We start from the raw sequence: 22,891 nt of genomic DNA, 5'->3' as shown, positions 1-22,891 counted from the left end.
TTAAATTTTAATAAATAAAAATAAATAATCTAGATTTTAATATATCAACCACTTAACACTTCCTAAACCAGTGGCTTTAAGAGTCTTTTCAGCAGTAGAACCACTTTCCCAAATTAATTCTTAGTTAGACTTCAGTATTTTATAAAACATAGAATCCTGGGCACCTGCATGGCTTAGTCGTTAAGCGTCTGCCTTCGGCTCGGGTTATGATGGGATCGAGTCCCGCATTGGGCTCCCTGCTCAGCAGGGAGTCTGCTTCTCCCTCTCCCACTCCCCGTGCTTGTGTTCCCTCTCTCGCTGTCTCTCTCTCTCAGTCAAATAAATAAATAAAATCCTTAAAAAAAAAACAGAATCTTAACTGCTCTGCTGAAAATGTTCATAGCCTTTATGTCCTACAGAATAAGATCAAGAGTGGAGTCCAGGGCCCCTTGATTGGGATTCCCTTATCACTCCCCTCCAAGGAGCCAAGAGGCACTAAGACTCCCCTCAGGACGTTTTAGCATATGTGTGAAGGAGCATATTGGTGCAACAGCATTTTTTTTTAATGTTCACACCTATTATTCCCTCTAGTGGAGGAGATACGGTAGATTGTTTTTGCACTAGAAAACTCTATTGCTTATTGATATTTCTCTTTCTTTTAGCTATTGCTAGTGTTCCATGTGGCTTGACCTTCTACTTTGTCCACAATAACTGTGCATAAATTATTTCCTCATGACTATATACAATGAGTTAATCTTATCTAAATTAGTTGACACTGAGCCACCATTCTCCACACCTTGTTCCAGCATGACTTCCTTCCAAAGCCTCCCTGAGTGCCCTGCTCTTAACCTCAGTTGGATGCCTACTCACAGACCCAGAGTTTAGTTCTGTATCATAGCACATTACACTGACATTATCTATTTACTTGTCTCCAGTCACAAGACTATAAACTCTTCAGGATAAGGATGATTTTTTTTATAAAGTTTTATTTATTTAAGTAATCTCTACACCCAACATGGGGCTCGAACTTAACAACCCCGAGATCAAGACTAGCATGCTCTTCTGAAAAGCCAGCCAGGCACCCCTGATTTTTAATTCTTTTCATAGACAGTCACACATTAAGTATGGAAAACAGTAACTAAAAATTATTTCAAACATTTTCTTAGGTCATGTTAATAATAACCCCAATCTTACTACAAACATTAGCCAAAAACAGACATATACCAATTACTCATGTTATAATCCTCTGTGCTTCAGACATTGACTGTAACTAAACTATGTTTTATCATTATACAGCCCACTCCATGAGGGGAAAGCTATGTGTGCCCTATTCAGCCAGTGTCTGGCACTGTGCAGAGCACATGGGTAGCCCTCAGCAATTATACCTGAATAAAGTCATGAATAAATCAATAGACGCTTGGGAGAATGAATGAATGTAATGCCTTCTGAAATTTGGTTCAGATCTATCTAATTATATTTGCTGTTGTGATTTCATAGATGAGGCTCTAAAAAGCCTCACAAAGAATCTTGTTGGTAGAAATGAGTTAATTTTAAGTGCTACAAGTATATCAAATGGGAATAACAATGTCTAAAAGTAAATTGGCACTCAGGAATAACACATAACATTATAAAATATATTATTAACCTTTCAAACTCCCTTTTTTCTACACAAAGTTAATAGAAGGTAGAAAACAAATATAAGATAGGAAAGGCAGAAGAAAGGACAAAGAGAAAGAAGAACAGATGAAGAAAGAAGAGAGGGAGGAGAGAGGGAAACAAAGAATGAGCTCCTTTTGAAGTAAAGGAGAACTCAATTAAAATCAGTTTTGTGGGGCACAGAATATCCTAAGAAATATGTCCCCACGGTGCTGTTAATTTTCACTGTGGTCATACATGATAATGCAAGAATTACACTGCATATCTGAATCCACAGACTTTCTGATACTTAAAATCTTAAGCCAAACTGATTGGGAAGGCAGTATGCAATATTAAAAGCTTGGAATTGTTTCAAATTTCCTTGTGCCTCCAAATCTAAAGCCACCTAATTATAGTTTTGATGCCACATACTGCAAATGTGTACTGAAAAAAATGCAACCAAAGAAGTTTCACCAATGTGCAGCTTCCCAGAGACTCTAATTTAGAGTGTAAAATTCAAGTGTTAATAAAAAAAGAAGGGAACTGACTCAATGACATCATTAAAATGTGAAATATGCTTTATATCATATTTAAGTGAAATCACATAATTAAAATTTACAATTTTAAAAATAAACACATGTCAAAAATGTTTGCTTTTGCAAGTGGAATGTACCTATAAAATGCCTATAAACATTTACTGAAAGATTCTTGTTTTGTTTTGTTTTTTCAAGATTTTATTTATTTATTTGACAGAGAGAGACAGTGAGAGAGGGAACACAAGCAAGGGGAGTGGGAGAGGGAGAAGCAGGCTTCCCGCCGAGCAGGGAGCCCAATGTGGGGCTCGATCCCAGGACCCTGGGATAATGACCTGAGCAGACGGCAGATGCTTAACGACTGAGCCACCCAGGCGCCCCAAAGATTCTTGTTTTATCTTTCTGCCTCAATAATGGCTATATGATGTTAATTTTTATGTGTCATCTTGACGGGGCTAAGGGATGCCCAAATAATTGATGAAACATTGTTTCTCTACAGGCTAATATCCGTGATGAATACAGATGCAAAAGTTCTCAATAAAATACTAGCACACAAATTTAACAGTACATTAAAAGGATCATTCACCATGATCAAATAGGATTTATCCCTGAGATGCAAGGATGTTTCAAAACATGCAAATCAATCAATGTGATAAATCACATTAATAGAATAAAGGGAAAGAATCCAACGATCATTTCAATAGATGCAGAAAAAGCATTTGACAAAATTCAACATTCATTTATGATAAAAACTCTTAAAAAATTGGGCGCCTGGGTGGCTCAGTTGGTTAAGCGACTGCCTTCGGCTCAGGTTGTGATCCTGGAGTCCTGGAATCGAGTCCCGCATCGGGCTCCCTGCTCAGCGGGGAGTCTGCTTCTCCCTCTCCTGCTCCCCCCTCTTGTGCTCTCTCTCTCTTTCACTCTCTCTCTCAAATAAATAAATAAAATCTTTAAAACTCTTAAAAAATTAGTCAAAGAAGGAATATATCTTAATATAATAAAGCCCATACATGACAAGCCCACAACTAACATCATACTCAATGGTAAAAAGTTGAAAGCTTTCCATTTCAGATCAGGAACAAGAAAAGGCTGCCCATTCTCACCACTCCTATTCAACATAGTACTGGAAGTCCTAGCTAGAGCAAACAAGCAAGAAAAAGAAATAAGATATAAGAATTGAAAAGGGAGAAGTAAAATTATCTCTATTTGCAGTTGGTATGATTTTACATAGAGAAAATCCCAAAGACTCAATGAAAAAACTATTAGATCTAATCAATGAATTCAGTAAAGTTGCAAGATAAAAAATTAACATATAAAAATCAGTAGTATTTTTATACACTAACAATAAACTGTCGGAAAAAGAAATAAAGAAATCAATCCCATTTACAATAGCATCAAAAACAAGAAAATACTTGAGAATAAATTTAATGAAGGAGGTTAAAAATCTGTATTCTGAAAAAAAATTGATGAAAGAAATTGAAAAAGACACAATTAGATGGAAAGGTATCCTGTGTTCATGGATTGAAAGAATTGATATTGTTACAATGTTACTACTACCAAAAGTCATCTATAGTTTCTATGTAATCCCTATGAAGATTCCAATAGCATTTTTTACAGAAGTAGAAAAAAACACTCCTAAAATTTATATGGAACTACAAAAGACCCTGAATACCCAAAGAAATCCTAAGAAAGAAAAACAAAGCCAGAGGCATCACTTTCTGATTTCATGCTATACTATAAAGCTACAGTCATCAAAACAGTATGATACTGGCATGAAAACAATCAGGTCAATGGGACAGAATCAAGAGCATAGACATAAACCCAAGCATATATGGTCAACTAAATTTGACAAGAGAGGCAAAATACTCAATGGAGAAAAGAGAGCCTCTTCAATAATTGGATATTCACATATAAAAAAATGAAACCAGACCCCATCTTATGCCACTCACAAAAATTAACTGGAAATGGATTAAAGACCTAAATATAAGACCTGAAACCATGAAACTCCTAGAAGAAAACACAGAAATAAAGTTCCTTGATATGAGTCTTGGTAATGATTTTGGAAATAGGACACCTAAAGCACATGCAACAAAATAAAAAATAAATGGGAGTGATCAAACTAAAAAGCTTCTAAAACAAAAAAAAAAATTAGCAAAGTGAAAAGACAACCAATGGAATGTGAAAAAAATATCTGTAAATCATATAGCTGATAAGGGATTAATATCCAAAATATATAAAGTTGTATACATATAACCCAATGGAAAAAAACCCTCAAAAAACAAACAAAAAACCCAAATAATCCAACTAAAAATGGACAAAGGACTTGAATACACATTTCTCCAAAGACGATATAGGAAAGAGGCCAAAGTACATGAAAAGATGCTCAACATCACTAGTCATTAGGGAAATGCAAATTAAAATCACAATGAAATAGCATCTCACACATGTTAGAATGGCCATCATCAAAAATACAAGAGATAACAAATGCTGGCATAGATATGAAGAAAAGGGAACCCTTGTGCACTGTTGGAGGGATTGTAAATTGGTACAGCCACTATAGAAAACAGTATGGAGGATCCTCAAAAGTTAAAAAAAGATTATCATGTCATCCAGCAATTCCACTTCTGGGAATATATCCAAAGGAAATGAAAACACTAACTGGAAAAGATATCTGCACCCCCATGTTCATAGCAGCATATTCACAATAACTAAGGCATGGAAACAACCTAAATGTTCACTGGTGGATGAATGGATAAAGAAGTTGTGATATATATATATGAATATTATTCCATAAAAAATGAGGAAATTCTACCATTTGCAACAACATGGATAGACCTTGAAGGCATTATGCTAAGTAAGATAAGTCAGACATAGAATATTGTATGATCTCACTTACATGTGGAATCTTTAAAAAAAAAATCTCCTGGAAAAAGAAATCAGTTACTGGGGGGGGGGGGGGGGGGGGGGGGGGGAGGAGGGATGGCCAGAGCAGGGATTGGAGGAAGTGAGCCAAAAGGTACAAATTTCCCCCAGTTATAAGTAAGTACTAGAGATGCAAGGTACAACATGATGACTTTAGCTAACCCTGCTATATGATCCTAGAAAGTTGTTAAGAGAGTATATCCTAAGAGTTCTAATCACAAGGAAATTTTTTTCTTTTTCTCTTTTTATTGTATCTATATGATAGGATGGATGTTAGCTGAACCTATTGTGATAACCATTTCACAATATATATGACTCAAACCATCGTGTTGTATACCTTAAACTTATAGAGTGATGTGTATCAATTATTTCTCAACAAAACTGGGGGGAAAATCCACATTATTTCTACTTGTGCCTTTCTTTGGGAAAAGATTAGCATTTGAATCAGTAGCATTTGAATCAGTAAAGTAAATCACCCTCAGGAATGCTGGTAAGCATCAGCAAGTCTGTTAAGGGCCAAATAAAGCAAAAGGGCAGAAGGGAGAATTTGCTCTCTTGTGTTGGGACATCCATCTTCTCCTGCCTTTGGATATCAGCCCTTGTGGTTCTCACACTGAGGGAAGTAATATAAGCTGTGTCTATCTTTTTAGATACAAGTAGCCTCGATCTACTCTATTCTTCAAATCTTCGTAGAGATATTTTTCAAAACCTCCTTCCACAGCTTCACAACACATGTTGTTCAGACAAAAGCATTTATAGAATTTGATCATGCCCGCCATTTTGCAGAAGAGAGTAATTATAGAGTAGTCACTGATGTGGATTTATACACACACACACACACACACACACACACACACACCTATAGCAAATGGAGTAGTAGAAAGAAACGTGCATTTACTCTCAAAGTCCAGGTAGTTATTTCAAACAATGATTTGAGAAGTAGACAGTTAAGAATTGATCACTTACACACCTAAATTAACATCAAACTCGTTTTCTGTAATGGTACCTTTCATGCATCTGTTTTTATCTGCCATGTGCTGCCATAAGGTACAAGTTTCTGATGTCACTTTTCCCTTTCGTCAAGGAAGTGACCGTGCTGGAAAATGTCACATGGCTCCTCTCTCAGCCATATGTGTGGAAAAGGCCAGATCATAGAACACTGTTCCAGGTGGCCTCTGAAAATCTCCATAAGAGTGTCACATCCACAAAAATACAACTGAGGAGAGAATTCATGGGGTGACACCAGCAGACGGTGGTCACAGGAGCAGGGGTACAGGCACCGTTGTGTTGTAATTTTATCATCACAATGGATAGCAGAACAGATCAAGCTGCAGCTGGGATTTGCAGAGTGAGGGTGGTCTGTAATGACAGTTGGTACATAAACTTCCACATCTGCATCTTCATGGTGGTCAGAGACTGATGCAGGAAGCACAGGCAAAGGATGTAACTAAATATGTGCTAAGTTATTGCATCTTATTACATCGATAGGGCCCAGGCCAATAATACAGTGTGGGATCAGTTGTCCGACTTAGGAACCACCAAGAAAGCTCAGGAACCAAGTGGGTAAGGAGCAACGCGAGGTGCCTTTCGCTGATAAGTCACCTTGCTATATCGTTGTCTTTCATTCTTTCTGCTTCTAAGAAAAATAGATGTTGAAGTATATGAGTTAAAGTCTTCCTGGCAACCCACTGAAGAGCTGAAGCTGACATTTGTACTACTCTGACTCTGTCAACACTGCTCAGTAACTAGGGTGGGTCAGAATATGCACACTAGGATAATGATTCCAGGGGTGAAGAGGGGGGGGGGGGGGGGGGGGGGGGGGTTGGATATTTTCCTTTCAAAGTTCTGAGACAGCATCTTATTATACCAACAATCCACCATTAAGCTAAATAATCTGAATTCCTTCATTTTTCCTTCTGAACGGTTTCCAAATTAGCAATTCCCTTTAAAATTGTACATTTCTCGAAATACTTCACTATGAAAACATGAAACTATCACATTCTTTTCTTTAAATATATCTGATAAATGCCGACAAGAGTGGATGGCTACGTATCATGTTTATATTTATGCATTCCAATATTCGATGCTCATTCATCTTTTGTCTGTAGTTTATTACTGTTAAGATCTTTATCTCCAGGACTTTCTTGCAAATTGTTCTCGTTGCATATGATGGACTTTATACATGAATATGTAGTTTAGTCCCACAAAAGCACCATTTCCCCTATACATGAACGTAATAGAAGAAAATAAGTCTGATTATCAGAAACGCCCAGAAATGTTCAATGATTTTATTCCTTAGGCTTACATAGATAAAGCTGATAAAATTTGCCATGACTTACTGCACTATCAGTTAACTCACATTTAGTTCAATCTGGACAATCTGTTTCTAATGTCACCTGACTCTGCTGCTATCTTGGGGTAAGTTATATCACGTTAAATGTTGTTCTTACAGAGCTAATCCTACTAATTGTGATTGCCCCTATGAGGTCAACCTCCAGCGCTCCAGAGCACCTTGGAGAAAATCATGGCTACATAGCAGCAAACCATCCATTAGCATAATTCTGATGCCTGTGGCATAAGGGTTCTCCATTGCTTTTCCTTTTGCTTTGAGTCATGGGAAGCACATAGGCATTGCAGGTGTTGCTTGACCCAAATCTAAATTTCAGATTACCTCTTAATTAAATATAACGCAAAATACAGAGTGACCAAAGAATTGTATTTCTTTTTGTAAAAGAGCTTTAACTACCGTTCCCGAAGGGCATTTTAAACCTTTCCTTGGTAGAATGGCCATTAATCAACATTTCAAAATCAAATCGAATTTTAGAATGACTAAAAATATAATAAAGTTCAGATGTCTGAAAATATGTTTAAAAATAATTATCTCATCAGTTTTGATATGGTCCTCTAAAATACGAGAATCATATTATTTCCTCAATATAATGGGACAAAAATAAAGCATCTTGAATTAGACTCTATGCATATATTTTTCAGCTATCAAGTGGGTTTGTCATCGAAAAATACATGAAGAAAATCGATATCCTGTACTTTGTATTGTCTTAAAAGAAAATCAAGCTACTATTTATATCTTAAACTCCCCAAAACCTCTGCCCTCCAATAAAAACATAATCAGTGGAGAAGGGAGTTAAAAAGTAGGTATACAGATCCTTTAGGACTAGTCAAACAAACATATCAATAATAGATGCTCAACGCTCCTCTGCATGATGTAATCTGTGAAATGTTACAAAACGTTACATCGCCTACTTGTGAAATGCTTCAACAGAACCATGTGTATGAAGGACAGATCCCCGAGGACGACTGCATCTGTATTTCCATCCACAGCTCTCTGTTTGGATGAAAAGACGGTTAGAGGATCTTCGCAGGCTTCCTAATTGTTCAGAGGCTTCATCTAATGATTCTCTAATTGGCCCTGCATTTAAGACTCTCAGTCAATGCTGTGGCTGTAACATCAGATCTTTGACCGTATACACTCCAAGGCCAAGAAGAAGTTTCCCATCAGAGAGAAAGTCTTAAACTCTCACGGAGAGAAAGGATATTTGTGAGTAGATGTCCCGATGGTATTAGAAAGTTATATCTGGACAGTGAAAGCGTTTCAGAAGTGGTTTATCTGTTGAAGAAAATAGAGCATGCAAAAATTGTGGAATATCTGGTCTGCAGAACACTTGCATTTCATTCTTTTGTTTTAGGATAAAATGGGGTGCCTCCTGAGGGACTCCAAAAATAGCTATCAATCATGAGGAAGCTACCTTCTACTAACAGAAGCAGAAGGAAAATAAAAGCTGGTTCAAAGAGTTACAGTGTCTCTTATTACTTAAATCACCTGGATCACATTTTAAAAATTACGTTTTATGTAAAGAAATTGCTTAAGTAATTCGTCTTTCCAGCAGGTTTGGCCTGAGCCTAAAAAAAAACGACTCTCTTAATCCAGTCATAAGTTAACACACATAGAATTTTGTTACCCACATTTCTGCATTTCTGATGGTTTAAGCCACATCTTAACAATTTCATATACTCCTTAATTTCTCCGTGTTTCAGTTTGCTCATCTGGAAATGGGATTTTTTAATTATCTACCTATGGAGTTGTTAAAAGAATGAAATAAGGCAACCGAGGTGCAATAGGATTTTGTTCCAATTTGTGACAATTCTTACTTTTTTAAAAATAGCTTTTAGTAAAAAAATAAAATAAAAAATAAATAATATCTTTTAGTGTGTTCTCAAATAAACCACCTTCCGACAGCCTCCTTCGAGAATGACTATTGAGGATTTCAGTGTGGGGAGAACAGAAAAAACTGAAGCCCATCCCAAGCCAGGAAGAACCAGATGTGATCAAGAAGGTATTTTGATCTTTTTGCCATTGATTAGTTGGCATCCCTGTGGAAGGAGCTAATTAGAACCAATAACATAGACAGGTGGCCAAGCTGGGCATTAGAGTAAGTCCTCCATCACTCATGGGAGACGATTAACAGGCATTAGGCAGAAATGGCTTTCCCTCATAGTGAGGGATTCCAGAGAGTAGTCGGTCACCTAGAAATGAAATTTAGGAACCATTATCAATTCTGGATCATGTAGTCACAAATCAGTTATCAACTACAATGTACAGGGAAGTCTGAAAGCTATTATATAAAAGGAATTAATATTGGAACTTCTGAAAATAAAAACTCCTCCATTATGTTTAAACAATTTTACAGATGCACTCAAAGCAATAAATAAAACATTTAGGTTAGGAAATATACTTTCTATTCATGCATTAATTAGTTACATCAAGGGCTTATAAATCAGTCCCTCCTTGTACAAGAAAATTGGCTTTCTTCCGAGGAAAGCCCCTGCCTGGTAGCATACTGGTAAATGTTTAATATCTGCCTCTGAGGAGTGGTGGGAGGTCCTGAGTTGTGGTGTTTGTGTATTTTCTTGATGTAAATACTTCCACCATAATAGATTTTTAGCTACCAACATGATCTCACTAGATGCAGAGTTAGAAAGAGAAGCTCAATAGCACACTGCTCTATAGAATGTCTACCATACAGACACAATGGACAGCACAGATAATGGTACGATGCAGTAAAATAATCAGGAAGGGTAGAGTTTTTTATTTAATTTAATTAAAATGCACTCAATTAATTTTTAATAAAGCCTGGGTTTAACAACCTGCTTGCAGAATTTCTAGAAATGCAACAGTGCACTCCCCCCAGCTGGTACAAGCCAACTCCAGGACCTCACTGCCTCCACCCACTGCTCTTCATCCACATAAAAGGCACGTGTATAGAAGAGAAGCTAGAAATCAAAGCGCAAGAAATTCAACTTAAACATAGGGGCGCCTGGGTGGCTCAGTCGGTCAAGCGTCTGCCTTCAGCTCGGGTCATGATCTCAGGGTCCTGGGATCAAGTCCCACTTCGGGCTCCCTGCTCAGCGGGGAGCCTGCTTCTCCCTCTCTGCCTGCCGATTCCCCTGCTTGTACTTCTCTGTCTGTCAAAAATAAATAAATAAATAAAATCTTTAAGGAAAAAAAAACATACGGATGACTTTGCTAACAGTAAAGATTTCCATTCTCAGAGATATTTAAGAATCAACAGGAGAGCCTTCAGCGTTGAAGAGTCATGCATAGTCCTGCCATGGTGCTAAAGACAGTTCTAGATAATTTCTTGAGCACCCCACAAATCTAAGATACATTACCTTTCATAAACTATCACTTGCAAGAGCTCCCTCATCAAGAATTTATATTTTAAATACAAATTGATAAAGAGTTGCCATTAATGAGAATTTTCTATTTCCTGTTATCTTAATTATGATCAGTTACAGCTAGTTACCAGTACAGGAAACATAACCTGAGTGTAGAGCATTCTTCTTTGTACCTTAATTAACCGATTTAACCAATCAACCTCTATCGCCTAGGGCTTCCCACATGCAAGCACTTCTCATACTACATATTAATCAATAGCAAAGTACAGCCATGTCTCTAATTACTGGAATTGAGAGAAACCATCAGAAATAGATTTACGACTTATCATCACATCCATCGACCTCATATCTCTTACGAGAATCTGCTAGCTAAAATCCTATTCCAATACCCCTTGTTAATAAAGAAACTGGGTATCCGTAGGAAAGCATTCATAATGCAAGCACCCGTGAAGGGGGTGGAGAGAAGAAACTCAACACTTAATTCTACTTTATAATTCTGAAATACAATTAATCAGGAAAACCATTCTAAAGAATGGTCCTCTATGCAGAGAAGGAAAAATTAAAAAAAACCTAGAAAAAAAAAAGAACAAGATCATTAACACTGTCATGATCTTGCCCTGCTTCCCTTAACAAGGGACCATCTGATTCTGATCATCAGAGCCCTGGTCAGTACCTCCGACCCCTGTTGCCCACTGGCCTTCACCCTTAAATCTCTTTCTCAATAGATGCTTTTCCTCCAAATCAAGGGACTGGGGATTCTCTAACCAGCAGCAAAAACAATAGGCATCTACTCATTCAAAAGTTTCATCTTTCCTGTGGCATGGAGTAAGATGCAATGCTTTCACAAGAATTGTTTATGCCCATCTTAAAATATCTGTTCTCTAGTTCTCTACCTAGACCGTAAGATAAAAATGTTCTATCAAAGGGATTTAGGGCCTGAGTCCTATTTTATTTTAGTATGTGTGCAAAATGTACCAAATTAAAAATGTAAATTAGTTTGTGCGATGTGCCATTTGCTTGTACTACCATTTAACTGGCATTTTGAATACTAATCATTGATAAAGTGTTATCTTTTAGTCTAATGTTATATTCTGTTGTAAATGCATGAAGATTCGTACACATTAATACCAATTAGTGTTAATGGGGATTAAAAGCATGAGTTTTTGATGCACCTAAGAAAGAAGGTCTACTCGAATGTTATCAACTATTTGCCAAATAGTCTCCCTAAAACTGACATTCAGAACACCTCCAAAATGATGTTTGAAAATCTCGCCTTTTAACGTTAAAATTACCTTCAAGTGTAACATAAGAAGTATTACAAGAAAATCAAAATAAGCAATTAAAAAATAATCATTTGTGTTGTCTTTTTCATCTTCTCATTGCTGTCTAAACTACCAAAAGTCCTAACTTACCCATTAGCCAGCTTTCCTTTCATAACAATTAATATATTTATTCTCCTATTCCATATCACCTCCACAATGACATTAGGCAGCTAACTCTAAAAATGCCAAACTAAAAGGCACCCAGTTCTGCAGCCCCATGTCAGGGCTCCCCTTGTAACAAGCAAAACATAGCTCAACACAGTGCGCAAAGCACACAACCTTAGATTAAGGCTCTGCTCTCTCAAATACACTCTGCTTCCTATCTTCCTGGACTCTTCAGTTGTGCTGGTCATGTTTGCTCCTTTTTTTTCTTCCTAGCACTATTATTGTTTCATTTGGACACTGGGACCTTGGGAGAAAGGAAGGGACATTCTTCTACTTGTTTGTCATCTTGTTTTTAAAGCCCTCAAATTTTGTGTTTTCTGTTCTGGTTTTTGTTTTTATCTTTAATAAGTCATTGTTACTAAGTAACAATTGAATCCTGCTATTTTAAGCAAAACATACTTCACCTGATAAAAAAGAAATGCTTAAGAAAACAGTCAAAATACACATATATAGATCTGTTCTTTTTTCTGCTCATTCATGCAAACTGTTACAAAGAAACTAGGCAAAGTTTATATTAATGTGCATTTTGTCTCTAATACCCAAATCTCAAGTAATATTAAGTCAAAATTTCTTATATTGAAAGTATTTGAAATTCTTCCTTATGTAATCAGGATAATTGTTCAACTTTTTCCTAGATACCCAAAATATACATTGTAAAATTTGTGACAGAATGGTGAAAAAGATGAACAGAGTAGTTTTTTGTTTGTTTGTTTGTTTTAAGTAGAAAGCACTAATGAAGTTCTGGGGGAAAAAGTAATTTATTTTTCAATATCTTATGATAAGGATTATCCTCTTAGGGGAAAACAAAACAAAACAAACAAGCAAATAAACTAGGCAAACAAAAACTGACATGGAAGTGACCAGAATGTAAATGATTTGATTAAAATTGGGGAGAATTCCAAAAAAAAAAAATCAATAGTAATTGATATTTTATGAAGAATAAAGTAAGACAAGTATATACAAATATTTCCATTTTGGTGCACTTTGCTCACTTCCATTTTCTCAGTTTTACAATTTTGAGTCCCCTTTCTGGTTCTTTTCTCATTTATCCTTACGCTCCCTCTCTTGAGTGATCTCATCCAGGGCTTTAAATACCAATATTGCTCATGATCCTCAATTCTGAATATTCGGTTCGGTCTTACCCTCTGAGTTCCAAGCTCACAAATGTTACAGCTACTTGGCCTTAGGTATCAGAATCCCAAAGTGTCTCAAACAGAACTTTTATGCCTCCAGACAACACTCCTGCTCCACAACACCCAGTTCTCGCACTTTCAATAAAAAACGCCAGTTATATTCTGTTATACAAGATGTGTAGATCAGCAAGTCCTGGGCTTCCTACCTCCTAAATCACGTCTCAAGTCCATCCTCTCCCCATCTGTTCTGTTATGACATGCGCCTGACTCGCATTATCTCTTGCTCAGAATAACAGAAGAGCATCCTGTCTCCCATCTCCTCTGGTTTCCCTCTAATCTGTTCTCTACTCAGCAGTGAGAGTATTTTGAAACATAAGTCAGATGATGGCATGACTCTGTTTAAAATGCTCCAATGGGGACACCTGGGTGGCTCATTTGGTTATGCATCTGCCTTCGGCTCGGGTCATGATCCCAGGGTCCTGGGATCGAGTCCCACGTCGGGCTCCTTGCTCAGTGGGGAGCCTGCTTCTCCCTCTCCCACTACCCCTGCTTGTGCTCTCTCTCTCTCTCTGACAAATAAATAAATAAAAAATCTTTGAAAAAAATAAAATGCCCCAATGGACGCACATTGCTCCTTAAACAAAGTCAGGTGTCAAAGCATGTGGCCAATGCCGTGTCATAGCATGCCCTCTCTCCTACCACACTCTAGCCACAGCGGACTCCTGTACACCTAGGAACATACCATGCAATTTTAAAACTGGAGACTCTGTCCATTGGGTTTCCTCTGCTGAAAACGGTTCCCCTTTCTAGACTAACTCCTGGTCATTCTTTCAGACTCAGCTTCCAAATTCTGATAAGTCATCCTGACCACCCCATCTAAGAAGTACACTTTTCATCTCCTTAATGACATTTAACAACATCTGTGATTAGTTAATCTTTGTTTACATATTCATTGACAGCCCTTCATCCCTCAGATATAATTCACACCGGTGTGTCCCATGCTTAGGGACTCGATGAATATTTGCTGAATGTTGTTGATTATTTCAAGTCTAGGAAGCACAGAACAAAGTAAAGAGAGTACAGACTCGAATCTGAACCCTGGTTCCAGCTGTATGGTTCTGGGCATGTTACTCAAACTCTCTTTGCCTTAATTTCTCAATCTCTAAAATGAGTGGTGGTGAGAACTATATGATTTCATAGATATAAAGTACCTAGAACAATGTATGGCACATTTAAAAAATTCCATAAAGTTTAGTTATTCATTCATGCATTAATTTATTCTCCAAATATTTACTGAGTGCTTACCCTTTGTAGGGTAGAATGGAAAATCCTGTGAGTAAATCAGTCTTTGCCCTTTGTGCACTTAAAATCCAGTAAAAGAATTAGCACATACACAAAGAGATAAACACAAAGAAATATGTGAATTAGTGTTCTAAGAAAATAAAAAAATAAAAGATCAGTATTAGTTGGCTAGGGCTGTCATAATACAATAGCACTAACTGAGTGGCTTAAATCGCAGAAAATATATGGTCTCACGCTTCTGGAGGCTAGATTAATATCGAGGTTTTGGAAGGGTTATTTCCTTCTGAGGGCCAGGAGAGAGAATCTGTTCCACACTTCTATCCTAGCTTCTGGTGGTTGGCTGGCAAACTTTGGCTTGTAGAACCACCACTTTAACCTCTGCCCTCCTCGTTATATGGCATTCTTCCCGTGTGCATATCTGTGTCCAAGTTTCCTCCTTATATAAGGACCCAGTCATACGGATTAGGGGCCCACCCTACTCCAATGTGACCTCATCTAACTAATTACATCTGCAATGACCCTTTTTCCAAATAAGATCAGATTCTAAATTACCAGAGGAGAAGACTTCAAAATAAAAATGGGGACGGGGGGAGGACACAATTCAACCTATAATAAGACCATAAGAATAGAATATTTCCCAAGCAAATTCAATACTCTGAATGTATACTTAAATAATAAGATAACAAGAGAGCTATAAATGGATCTTGATTTGTAAAAAAAAAAAAAAAAAAATTGTTAATGCAGAAAGAATATCTTAAGGATTTCAGCAGCAACCACGTTATAACTCCAGTCCATTATTAGGCATTATTTTATTTCCCTAAACTTTCCTCAGTTTCATAAGATGAACTAGAGTTTTTCAATATAGAAAAGGAATGGAAACTAAATGATTAAGAATTATATTTCACAGGAGAAAAGAAAGAGCTGATAAAATGAAAAACATGTTAAAGCAAAAGTATCAATATATCTACATAGTAAAATAAATGTCTCTCTGCATCCACTGCCAAATACGTAGACCAGATGAGTGCTACATTTCACAAAACTAAGTTTAAAACATGTTACCACAAGGACACCATCATCATTCAGACACCTCTCAACACATTTTACCTCAGCATTACTGGGTCGCAGGTGGTGACAAGACAGCTTGAATGTGGTACAGAGAGGAAAGTTAACTTGGTTTTCACTGTGAGGAAAACAACAACAACACTAGTTTTCTTTAATTTGAGAGGATGTTCTCTAAAATAAAAGCATATGGCCTATGAATGTGATCAAAGCTGTGTGTTTTCTATAAATCTTCTAAAGTTTTCTGTTACTACAGATCTGTAAAGTGAAAGTTCTGAATTTTGTTGCACTGATTATTAGGCCTAAAAGGCATATGGCTGTCACCTTTCCATAAAGTGATGCAAGGAGCAGTAAGTGTCCTCTGGTAATACAACAGCCAGGGACAAAAATTCTGTTGAATGTGTCTTCAAGTCACCTCTTGTGATATCAAGAAAATGTCTTAAGCTCTGTGGGAACAATCTCTGCCAACCTAATAAGTTCAACACTTCGGTGGGGCCACTATAAGAAGATGGTTCTGTGGCATGCGGAGTCAATTTTAGACTTTAAAAAATGCAATCAAGACTTCTTCAAATGTGGTGACTAAAAATAATTTACTAAAAGCCTATGATCAGGTGTTCCTTTTTATTTCTAGATTACACATACACAATCATAGAATACACATTATTTGAAAACGAGCAAAAGGAAAAGTATCCTCACAAAAAATATATTTAAAAGTTGTTAGGTGACTTGATGAATCCGTTACACAGTGGTGAATGGCTTTTTCAGAAAGGACTGACTCGGCACACTTTTCTATGGATGTGCGTTCGGGCTTTTCAATTTCTCTCTAAATTCATTTAGCAGAATTAAGAACAGGAATGTAAAACCTGGGGCAAATGCACAAATCTGCTTAGGGGTACAAGCATGGAGAACAAGTAATGATGGGAGATGACCAAGAAAAAGAAGAAAGTAGAAAGACCGAGATTTTGCAAAGCAAAGCTCACCCAAATACACTGGCCTGTAAATGAGTTCTCTCCAATTCTTATTCCCAACCTGGTGTTTCACTCTGGAGCAGGGCTTAGAGGAAATGTGAATGAGATAATAAAAACTTTCCCTTGCTCCTTTAACTTTTAGAAGGAGCTAATGTGCAATCTTTTAATGACCTGCACAGTTACTCCTAGTCATTAGCATGTAGATTCTTTTCAGCAAATGTGTTCTCCACATGCCATTCCTCTCTCAACACCCACTCTTATTTACTGCTTCATAACCTCCAACTTCCAACAGTTGGTGGGAGCAGGAAAAAAAAAACATGAAAGGGAAAAAAATGACAGCTGGTTTCAGTGGAAAGAAGACTAGATCTTTTTACCCGGTGGCATGTTGGAGTAGGCTTATACTGGCTCAGAGAGTCGGTTACATTTTTATGATTTTGTGAGCCAGTTGTTAAATAGAGCCATTATTAACAATTAAATAATATAAACTTAAATTCAAGTAAATAATATTAAAACAGAGGTACTAAATATGTAAAACGTATCCCTTCCTATTTTACTGTGTTTTACTTTCGCCATGCTTTTGAGGTTATTTATGCCTATTTTATCTGTGTGCTAGAAATACTATGTAACGGTGTACTTCAAACTGGTCAAGGTGGGAATATTTACACCAAAGAAATTGGCAAATGCTAAAAATCAGGGTGTAACTCTGGTCTGTTGATGATCTAGGCTTCAGAAAGCCATGGAGAATGTTTTCTAATAACACATATTAAACCTAAAATGTGTCATGTCATTATCCTGTCAATAGCACACAAAAAAATTGAGGAAATTTTCCAGCATGTGAAAATGATTACCCAACTCAGCAAAGAATCTGCTGAAGGAGGAGGTCATTGAGAGGACATGACTGCCAGTTGACCCTCGAGCTGGACCAGGACTATCCAAGCCTCCTTACTCCTTCCCCTGTCCTGGAATATACATCTTGCCCACTGTGGGAGTCATTTCAAGGACACAGCCTTGAGAAAGCAGTGTGCTGTTCAGACCATCGAGATGATATACATGAGTGAACCCAGTGAAGGACTGTTTAAACTTTTAAGATTCTAGTAGGCAGGCGCAACGATCTACTCATCTTGCAGCAACTTCATATGTAAGTTACCTTGCTTATGAAATCTGCCACCTACCAGTCTGGAGTGGCCTGCTTCTTTCTTCAGTCTCTCCTCCTTTCCGTGTATGGGGGCCAGTTCTGAATTTCACCCCAGAGGTTTCTGAGGTTGTGAACCAACATCACATCACTGATGGAGTGAAATTCCAATACTGACTTCCTTGTTTCACTTTCCTATTACTCTTCAAAGTAAATAAAAATATCATCCAGCATTCATGTCAGAACTACAGAATGAAGCATTTACCAAATTCAACAAAAAAATACTGCCAGCATTAAACTGGCTATATAAAATTTACAATAAAGAACATTTTATATATATATATATATATATATATATATATATATATACACATATATACATACATATGTGTATATATATATAATTAGTCAAGTGAGTGTTACACATTCTTTAAACACATTATATATAATGTATTATACAATATCATAATGTAATAATGTATGTAAAATACACACTTGTTTTGTTTGAGATCCAATTATTAAAGGTTTACCACCATCCCTGTCTCTACCATGAGAAAACTATTGATTAGGAAAAGTTGTTTAACTCTGAGTATCACCTTCCTTATCTGCCAACTAGTGATATGAGTGCCTTCCTCAGAGTATAATTTTAGGAGTAAAATAAAACAGTTTATACTAAAACCCTGTATGGATTGCAAATGTTAATTACTATCAAACATTCAGCAAATACATTTCAGCTCCTAATATGAGCTCTCTTAAGAATTCTCAAGTTTTGGGGCGCCTGGGTGGCTCAGTCGTTAAGCGTCTGCCTTCGGCTCAGGTCGTGATCCCAGGGTCCTGGGATCGAGCCCCGCATCGGGCTCCCTGCTAGGCGGGAAGCCTGCTTCTCCCTCTCCCACTCCCCCTGCTTGTGTTCCCTCTCTCGCTGTGTCTCTCTCTTCAAATAAATAAATAAAATCTTTAAAAAAAAAAAAAAAAAGAATTCTCAAGTTTTGCAAAGATGAACAATGTTTAATCCTTCTCCTCAGGTTGCTTACTGTCTAGAGATGAGAGATACAGGTAAATAAAATAATTTAAGAAGATGAAATGTGATCCAACAGAGGAAAAAGCGAAGTGCTATGTAATTCAAGGAAAAGAAGTGAGTGATTTTACCTGGAGCACCAGGGAGGACTTCATAGAAAAGGTAGAATTATGAGATAAGTTTTAAAGAGTAATTTGCATTTGTACCAGTTGAGATAGTGTATGTGGAAAGTGGAGGCATTCCAGGCTGATAGATGAAACACCAAACATATTATCACCACATATATTATAATACCAACTAAGGAAATCGTAATTGTCTTGATAAACCCACTGCATCAAAAACCCTTACGTGTTATTTCCATGTACAACAGAAAGAATTATGCCATTATACATTATACAATCCAGTGTGCCATACGACAATCTTGCATATTCAAGAGTTGACTATTTATTCAGTTTTTCCAACTTATAAGCCATGTTCATTTCTAATAACCAAAGTGTAAATTATCCTATGACCTTCTTTCCTTAGTGAAAGAAAACATTCATGTCCAGGTGATTTTTAAAATTATTTTTCAAGAAACTCCTCTGTATAATATGTCCTACTTAACAGGACAGAAGGGATTAGCCTATAGACATAAAGCAAACTTTCCACTGATTTCAACTCTATAAACACATAAATTATGCACATATTATGTAAACAATGAAGAACACGTCTAAAGTGAGGTTTTAATGGGAGAGTGGAACACTGAGGCACGAGAAAAGTGAAACCTTTTCATACATTCATGGGAACAAGGACTAACTATTAAAGAAAGAGCATTATTTCATCTCTCAGTTAATGAGTCTTGCAAGGGTTGACATTACTCAGTAAAGTTCACTGAAAAGCTTTTCCCCTTGCTAGTCAAAATATGCTAGTTAATGTTTGTGACTTTGAAAAACAACACTTCGAAGAAAGCTTGGCAGAGCATCTACAGAATTTAAGTGTAAAAAGAGAAGATGTCTATGAATCTCTCACACACAAAAGTCTGACACGATGGGTCTGTAGCCTTGACCTCAAGTGACTATGGAACAGACCACAGGGCCAATCTAGGTCCCTATGGGACATACGTTATAAAATCATTCTCTCCACACTGAAATGAAAGCCTTTTTCGCCTTCTCTCTGGATCTCTCGCCTCCCAGTATAGGCACTCCTTCGGCAAGCCACCGTACCAACGGAGCCTTTCACTCGTTCTCTCCCCGATGACAACTGTCAGTCTGTCGCTGTCTGAACATGCAACATTTCAACAAAATCTAAAGGGAAATTGGAAGCGCAGGGGCTGGAATACTCTGTTTAAAACCACACAGCCAGACCTCCTTCCTGGGGATCCAAGACACCTCAACCACCACCTTTCAAACTGCTGAAGGTAAGAATCACCCTAGTCTTAACTAAGAGTTAAAGCTGCTTCCGTCTCAGAACCTGAGCACTCGCAACCACCTTCTAATTAAACAACGTTACTGGAAATCATCCCAAGAAGAAAGAGCCCACAAGCCCCGGGGAAACTTCAGCGGGAAAGCAGAGGGTGCTAAAGCCAGTGGTCCAACCGGGGGGGCGGGGAAACCGCTCACTCTCCCGCGCCTCTGCAGCGGCCCCTGGACCTCCAGGGCGACGCCCGCTGGGTGCGCGGTGACCCCCAGAGCGTAGGGCCAAGAGGGAGACCGCGCCCTCCCGTCAGGCAAGGGCGACTGGCTGAGCGCCCGGGGCGGGAGGGTAGTGCGAGTCGGGGCGGCGGGGAGGCGGGGGCCGGAGGGAGCGCCCGGCTCACCCGCCCGCCCCGCGCCAGGAGATGCGGGTCCGAGGGTCCGCGGAGAGGGGCCGGGGAGGCCAGTCCCAGGGCAGGCGCCGGTCCCGGGACGGGGGCGCGCGGGGCACTCACCAGCTGCAGCGCGCAGAGACAGATGAGCGAGCAGCGCCCGGTGCAGCAGCCCATGGTGCCGGCGGCGTCCGAGCGGCGCGCGCGGGGAGAGATCTGCGTCCTCCGGCGCCGCCGCTCCCGACTCCGGAGCAGCCCCCGCCCGGCGCTCGCCCGGCCCGGCCCAGGCTCGCCCGCCCCGCGGCCGCCGCTCGCGGCTCTTGGGGTCTGGGCTAGCGCACCGCCTTTGTTAGTTTCCCGGGCGGGCAGAGGTCAGTCCGGCGCGCTCGACCCGAGCGTCTGGCGGGGTCCCTGCCTCCCACTGTGCAGGTCTGCTTCTTGGGGAGGGGGAGCCGGCCGGGCGGGCGGGGCGGGGGGCGGAAGGGAGGCTACAGATGGTGAGTGGGTGGAAGTCTGTTTAGGGGAGGGGAGTATGAGGAGGTGGGCGTCTGAAAAGTGGAGTGGGCTGTCTGGGTTGCGGTGTGTGTGTATGTGTGTGTGTGTGCGCGCGCGCGCGTGTCTGGTGGGAGGCGATGAATGAAAGGGAGTGCCACTGAGGAGGCTCGGCCTGTCTTGTTAGGAGTCTTTGGAGAGAGAGACCGAGGGAGGGAGAATGAGAATGAGGATGAATATGAATGAGCGTGAATTAGGGCGGCTGGTGGCGGTGGAGACCTTTGGCGGCCGGTGTAACTGGGGAGACCCGGGCTGGGCTTTCTCTCTGGGGCTTGTGCTGGGGGTCGGGAGGGCGGTCGAAGGCGTGTGTAGAGGAGGGGACTGGGTTTTGCTGAGCTGCCCCAGAGGTGTAGACGGTAGGAGTTGAGAGGGCTCGGTGTCCGGGGAAGCGGGTCCCAGAGGCGAGAAGCCAGGGGCGGGCGAGCGCCGCGCAGCGCCGGGCAGAGCTCCGAGACGGCGGGGCTGCGAGCTCGGGCGGCCGGAGAGGAGCGGGCGGGCGCGGCGCTGGCGGGTCTACTCCGCCCGACGCTGGGAGCGCAGCTCCGGGGTCCCGGGGCCGGGGTCGCTCCTGCCCGCCGCAGTCGGTAGCTCAGAGGGCGCCCCTGCTGGAGCCTGGGAGCCAAAGTTGGACCGAGTTAGTGTGGCGAGAGGCGAGGAGGCGGCGGCGAAGAGCAGCGCCGGCTGGAGCGCTGGGGTGAACCGGGACGCCACGAAGAGCTCCGGTTTAGGTTTCCCAACTACTCAAGGCTCTTCGAAATTGTCGCCAGGCAGGAGAGAAGACCAGGCGAGAAAGAAGAGGATGCATGGCTTTTTCGAGGAATCGACAATATTTCCGGGATGAGGATGTGATTTCTTCTCTGAGAAAATGAAATTGTTTGAGAAGGGCTTGGAAATAAGACCTCGTCCCGGAGAGTTAAAATCCCGGACTCTCCATGAATCCCAAGGAGACTCTCCGGCTCTGGCTCCCTTAATAGAATAGAGCGGAGGAGGTCTGTAGAGGATCAAATTTCATCGGGGCCCAATGTCAAATTTCATGGGCACATTTGTGGTACCTGGTGGAACTGCGCAAGTCGCTCGAGCACGCTGGAAGAGCAGAGAGCAAGCCTCCGGGCCATTTGTCACAGAAGAGGCTTTCTTCAGAACTTGGCACAGAAACCCCGTTTCTAACCTATTGCTGCCCTCCTGGGTCCTTCGCGGTAGGTTAGCAGGAAAAGGAGAGATCTTTGCATTTTTAAAACATTCACTCTACACATGGAAACTATGCTCAGGTCATTCCTTCAGGCATTAAAGGGAGTTATGGGGATTTTTTGTTTTGTTTTGTTTTGCAATTAACTGCCTTTTTCTGAACTGTTCCTCCAAGACCCATGTTTGTAACTGAAAACAGTTATAGCTCCCAGAAAACAATCCTTGCATGGTAACTTTGAAATTTTAGTAGGGACACACAAATAACCTCAGGATTTGGGTCCATAAAGGGGCCAAAAACATTCATTGTTTAGGTTCCACTTCTGTCCATTATCATAGAGAAGGGAAAAAATGGAGTCAGAGGCCTTTGTTGTTGTTATTGTTGACCCAATCTTTAAGACATCAAGCGATCAAGGATCAACATTTCTTTTATACACAATAAACGTAACCATCACGATTTATGACCAATGAAAACAATAGGGAAAAATGGACCCTGACTAATAAATAATTTA

At 39.8% G+C, this 22,891-nt stretch overlaps 1 protein-coding gene across 2 annotated transcripts in view; it reads right to left on the bottom strand.

The window, feature by feature from the left end:
• The window catches only part of NKAIN3 (sodium/potassium transporting ATPase interacting 3), a 619,197-nt gene extending 598,130 nt beyond the window's left edge, over nt 1-21,067 (bottom strand). For both annotated transcript variants that reach the window (XM_032421632.1, XM_032421633.1), the window contains exon 1: nt 20,769-21,067. In XM_032421632.1, coding sequence (XP_032277523.1) covers nt 20,769-20,822 — 54 coding nt within the window. In that variant the 5' untranslated portion in view covers nt 20,823-21,067. The remainder of the gene's footprint in view (nt 1-20,768) is intronic.
• Nucleotides 21,068-22,891: the final 1,824 nt, after the last annotated feature.

The sequence above is a fragment of the Phoca vitulina genome, unplaced genomic scaffold (assembly GCF_004348235.1).
Source record: "Phoca vitulina isolate PV1807 unplaced genomic scaffold, GSC_HSeal_1.0 scaffold25, whole genome shotgun sequence".
NCBI lineage: Eukaryota > Metazoa > Chordata > Mammalia > Carnivora > Phocidae > Phoca > Phoca vitulina.
The sequence above is the reverse complement of the archived record's forward strand: the minus strand, read 5'-3'. Positions and strand labels throughout refer to the sequence as shown.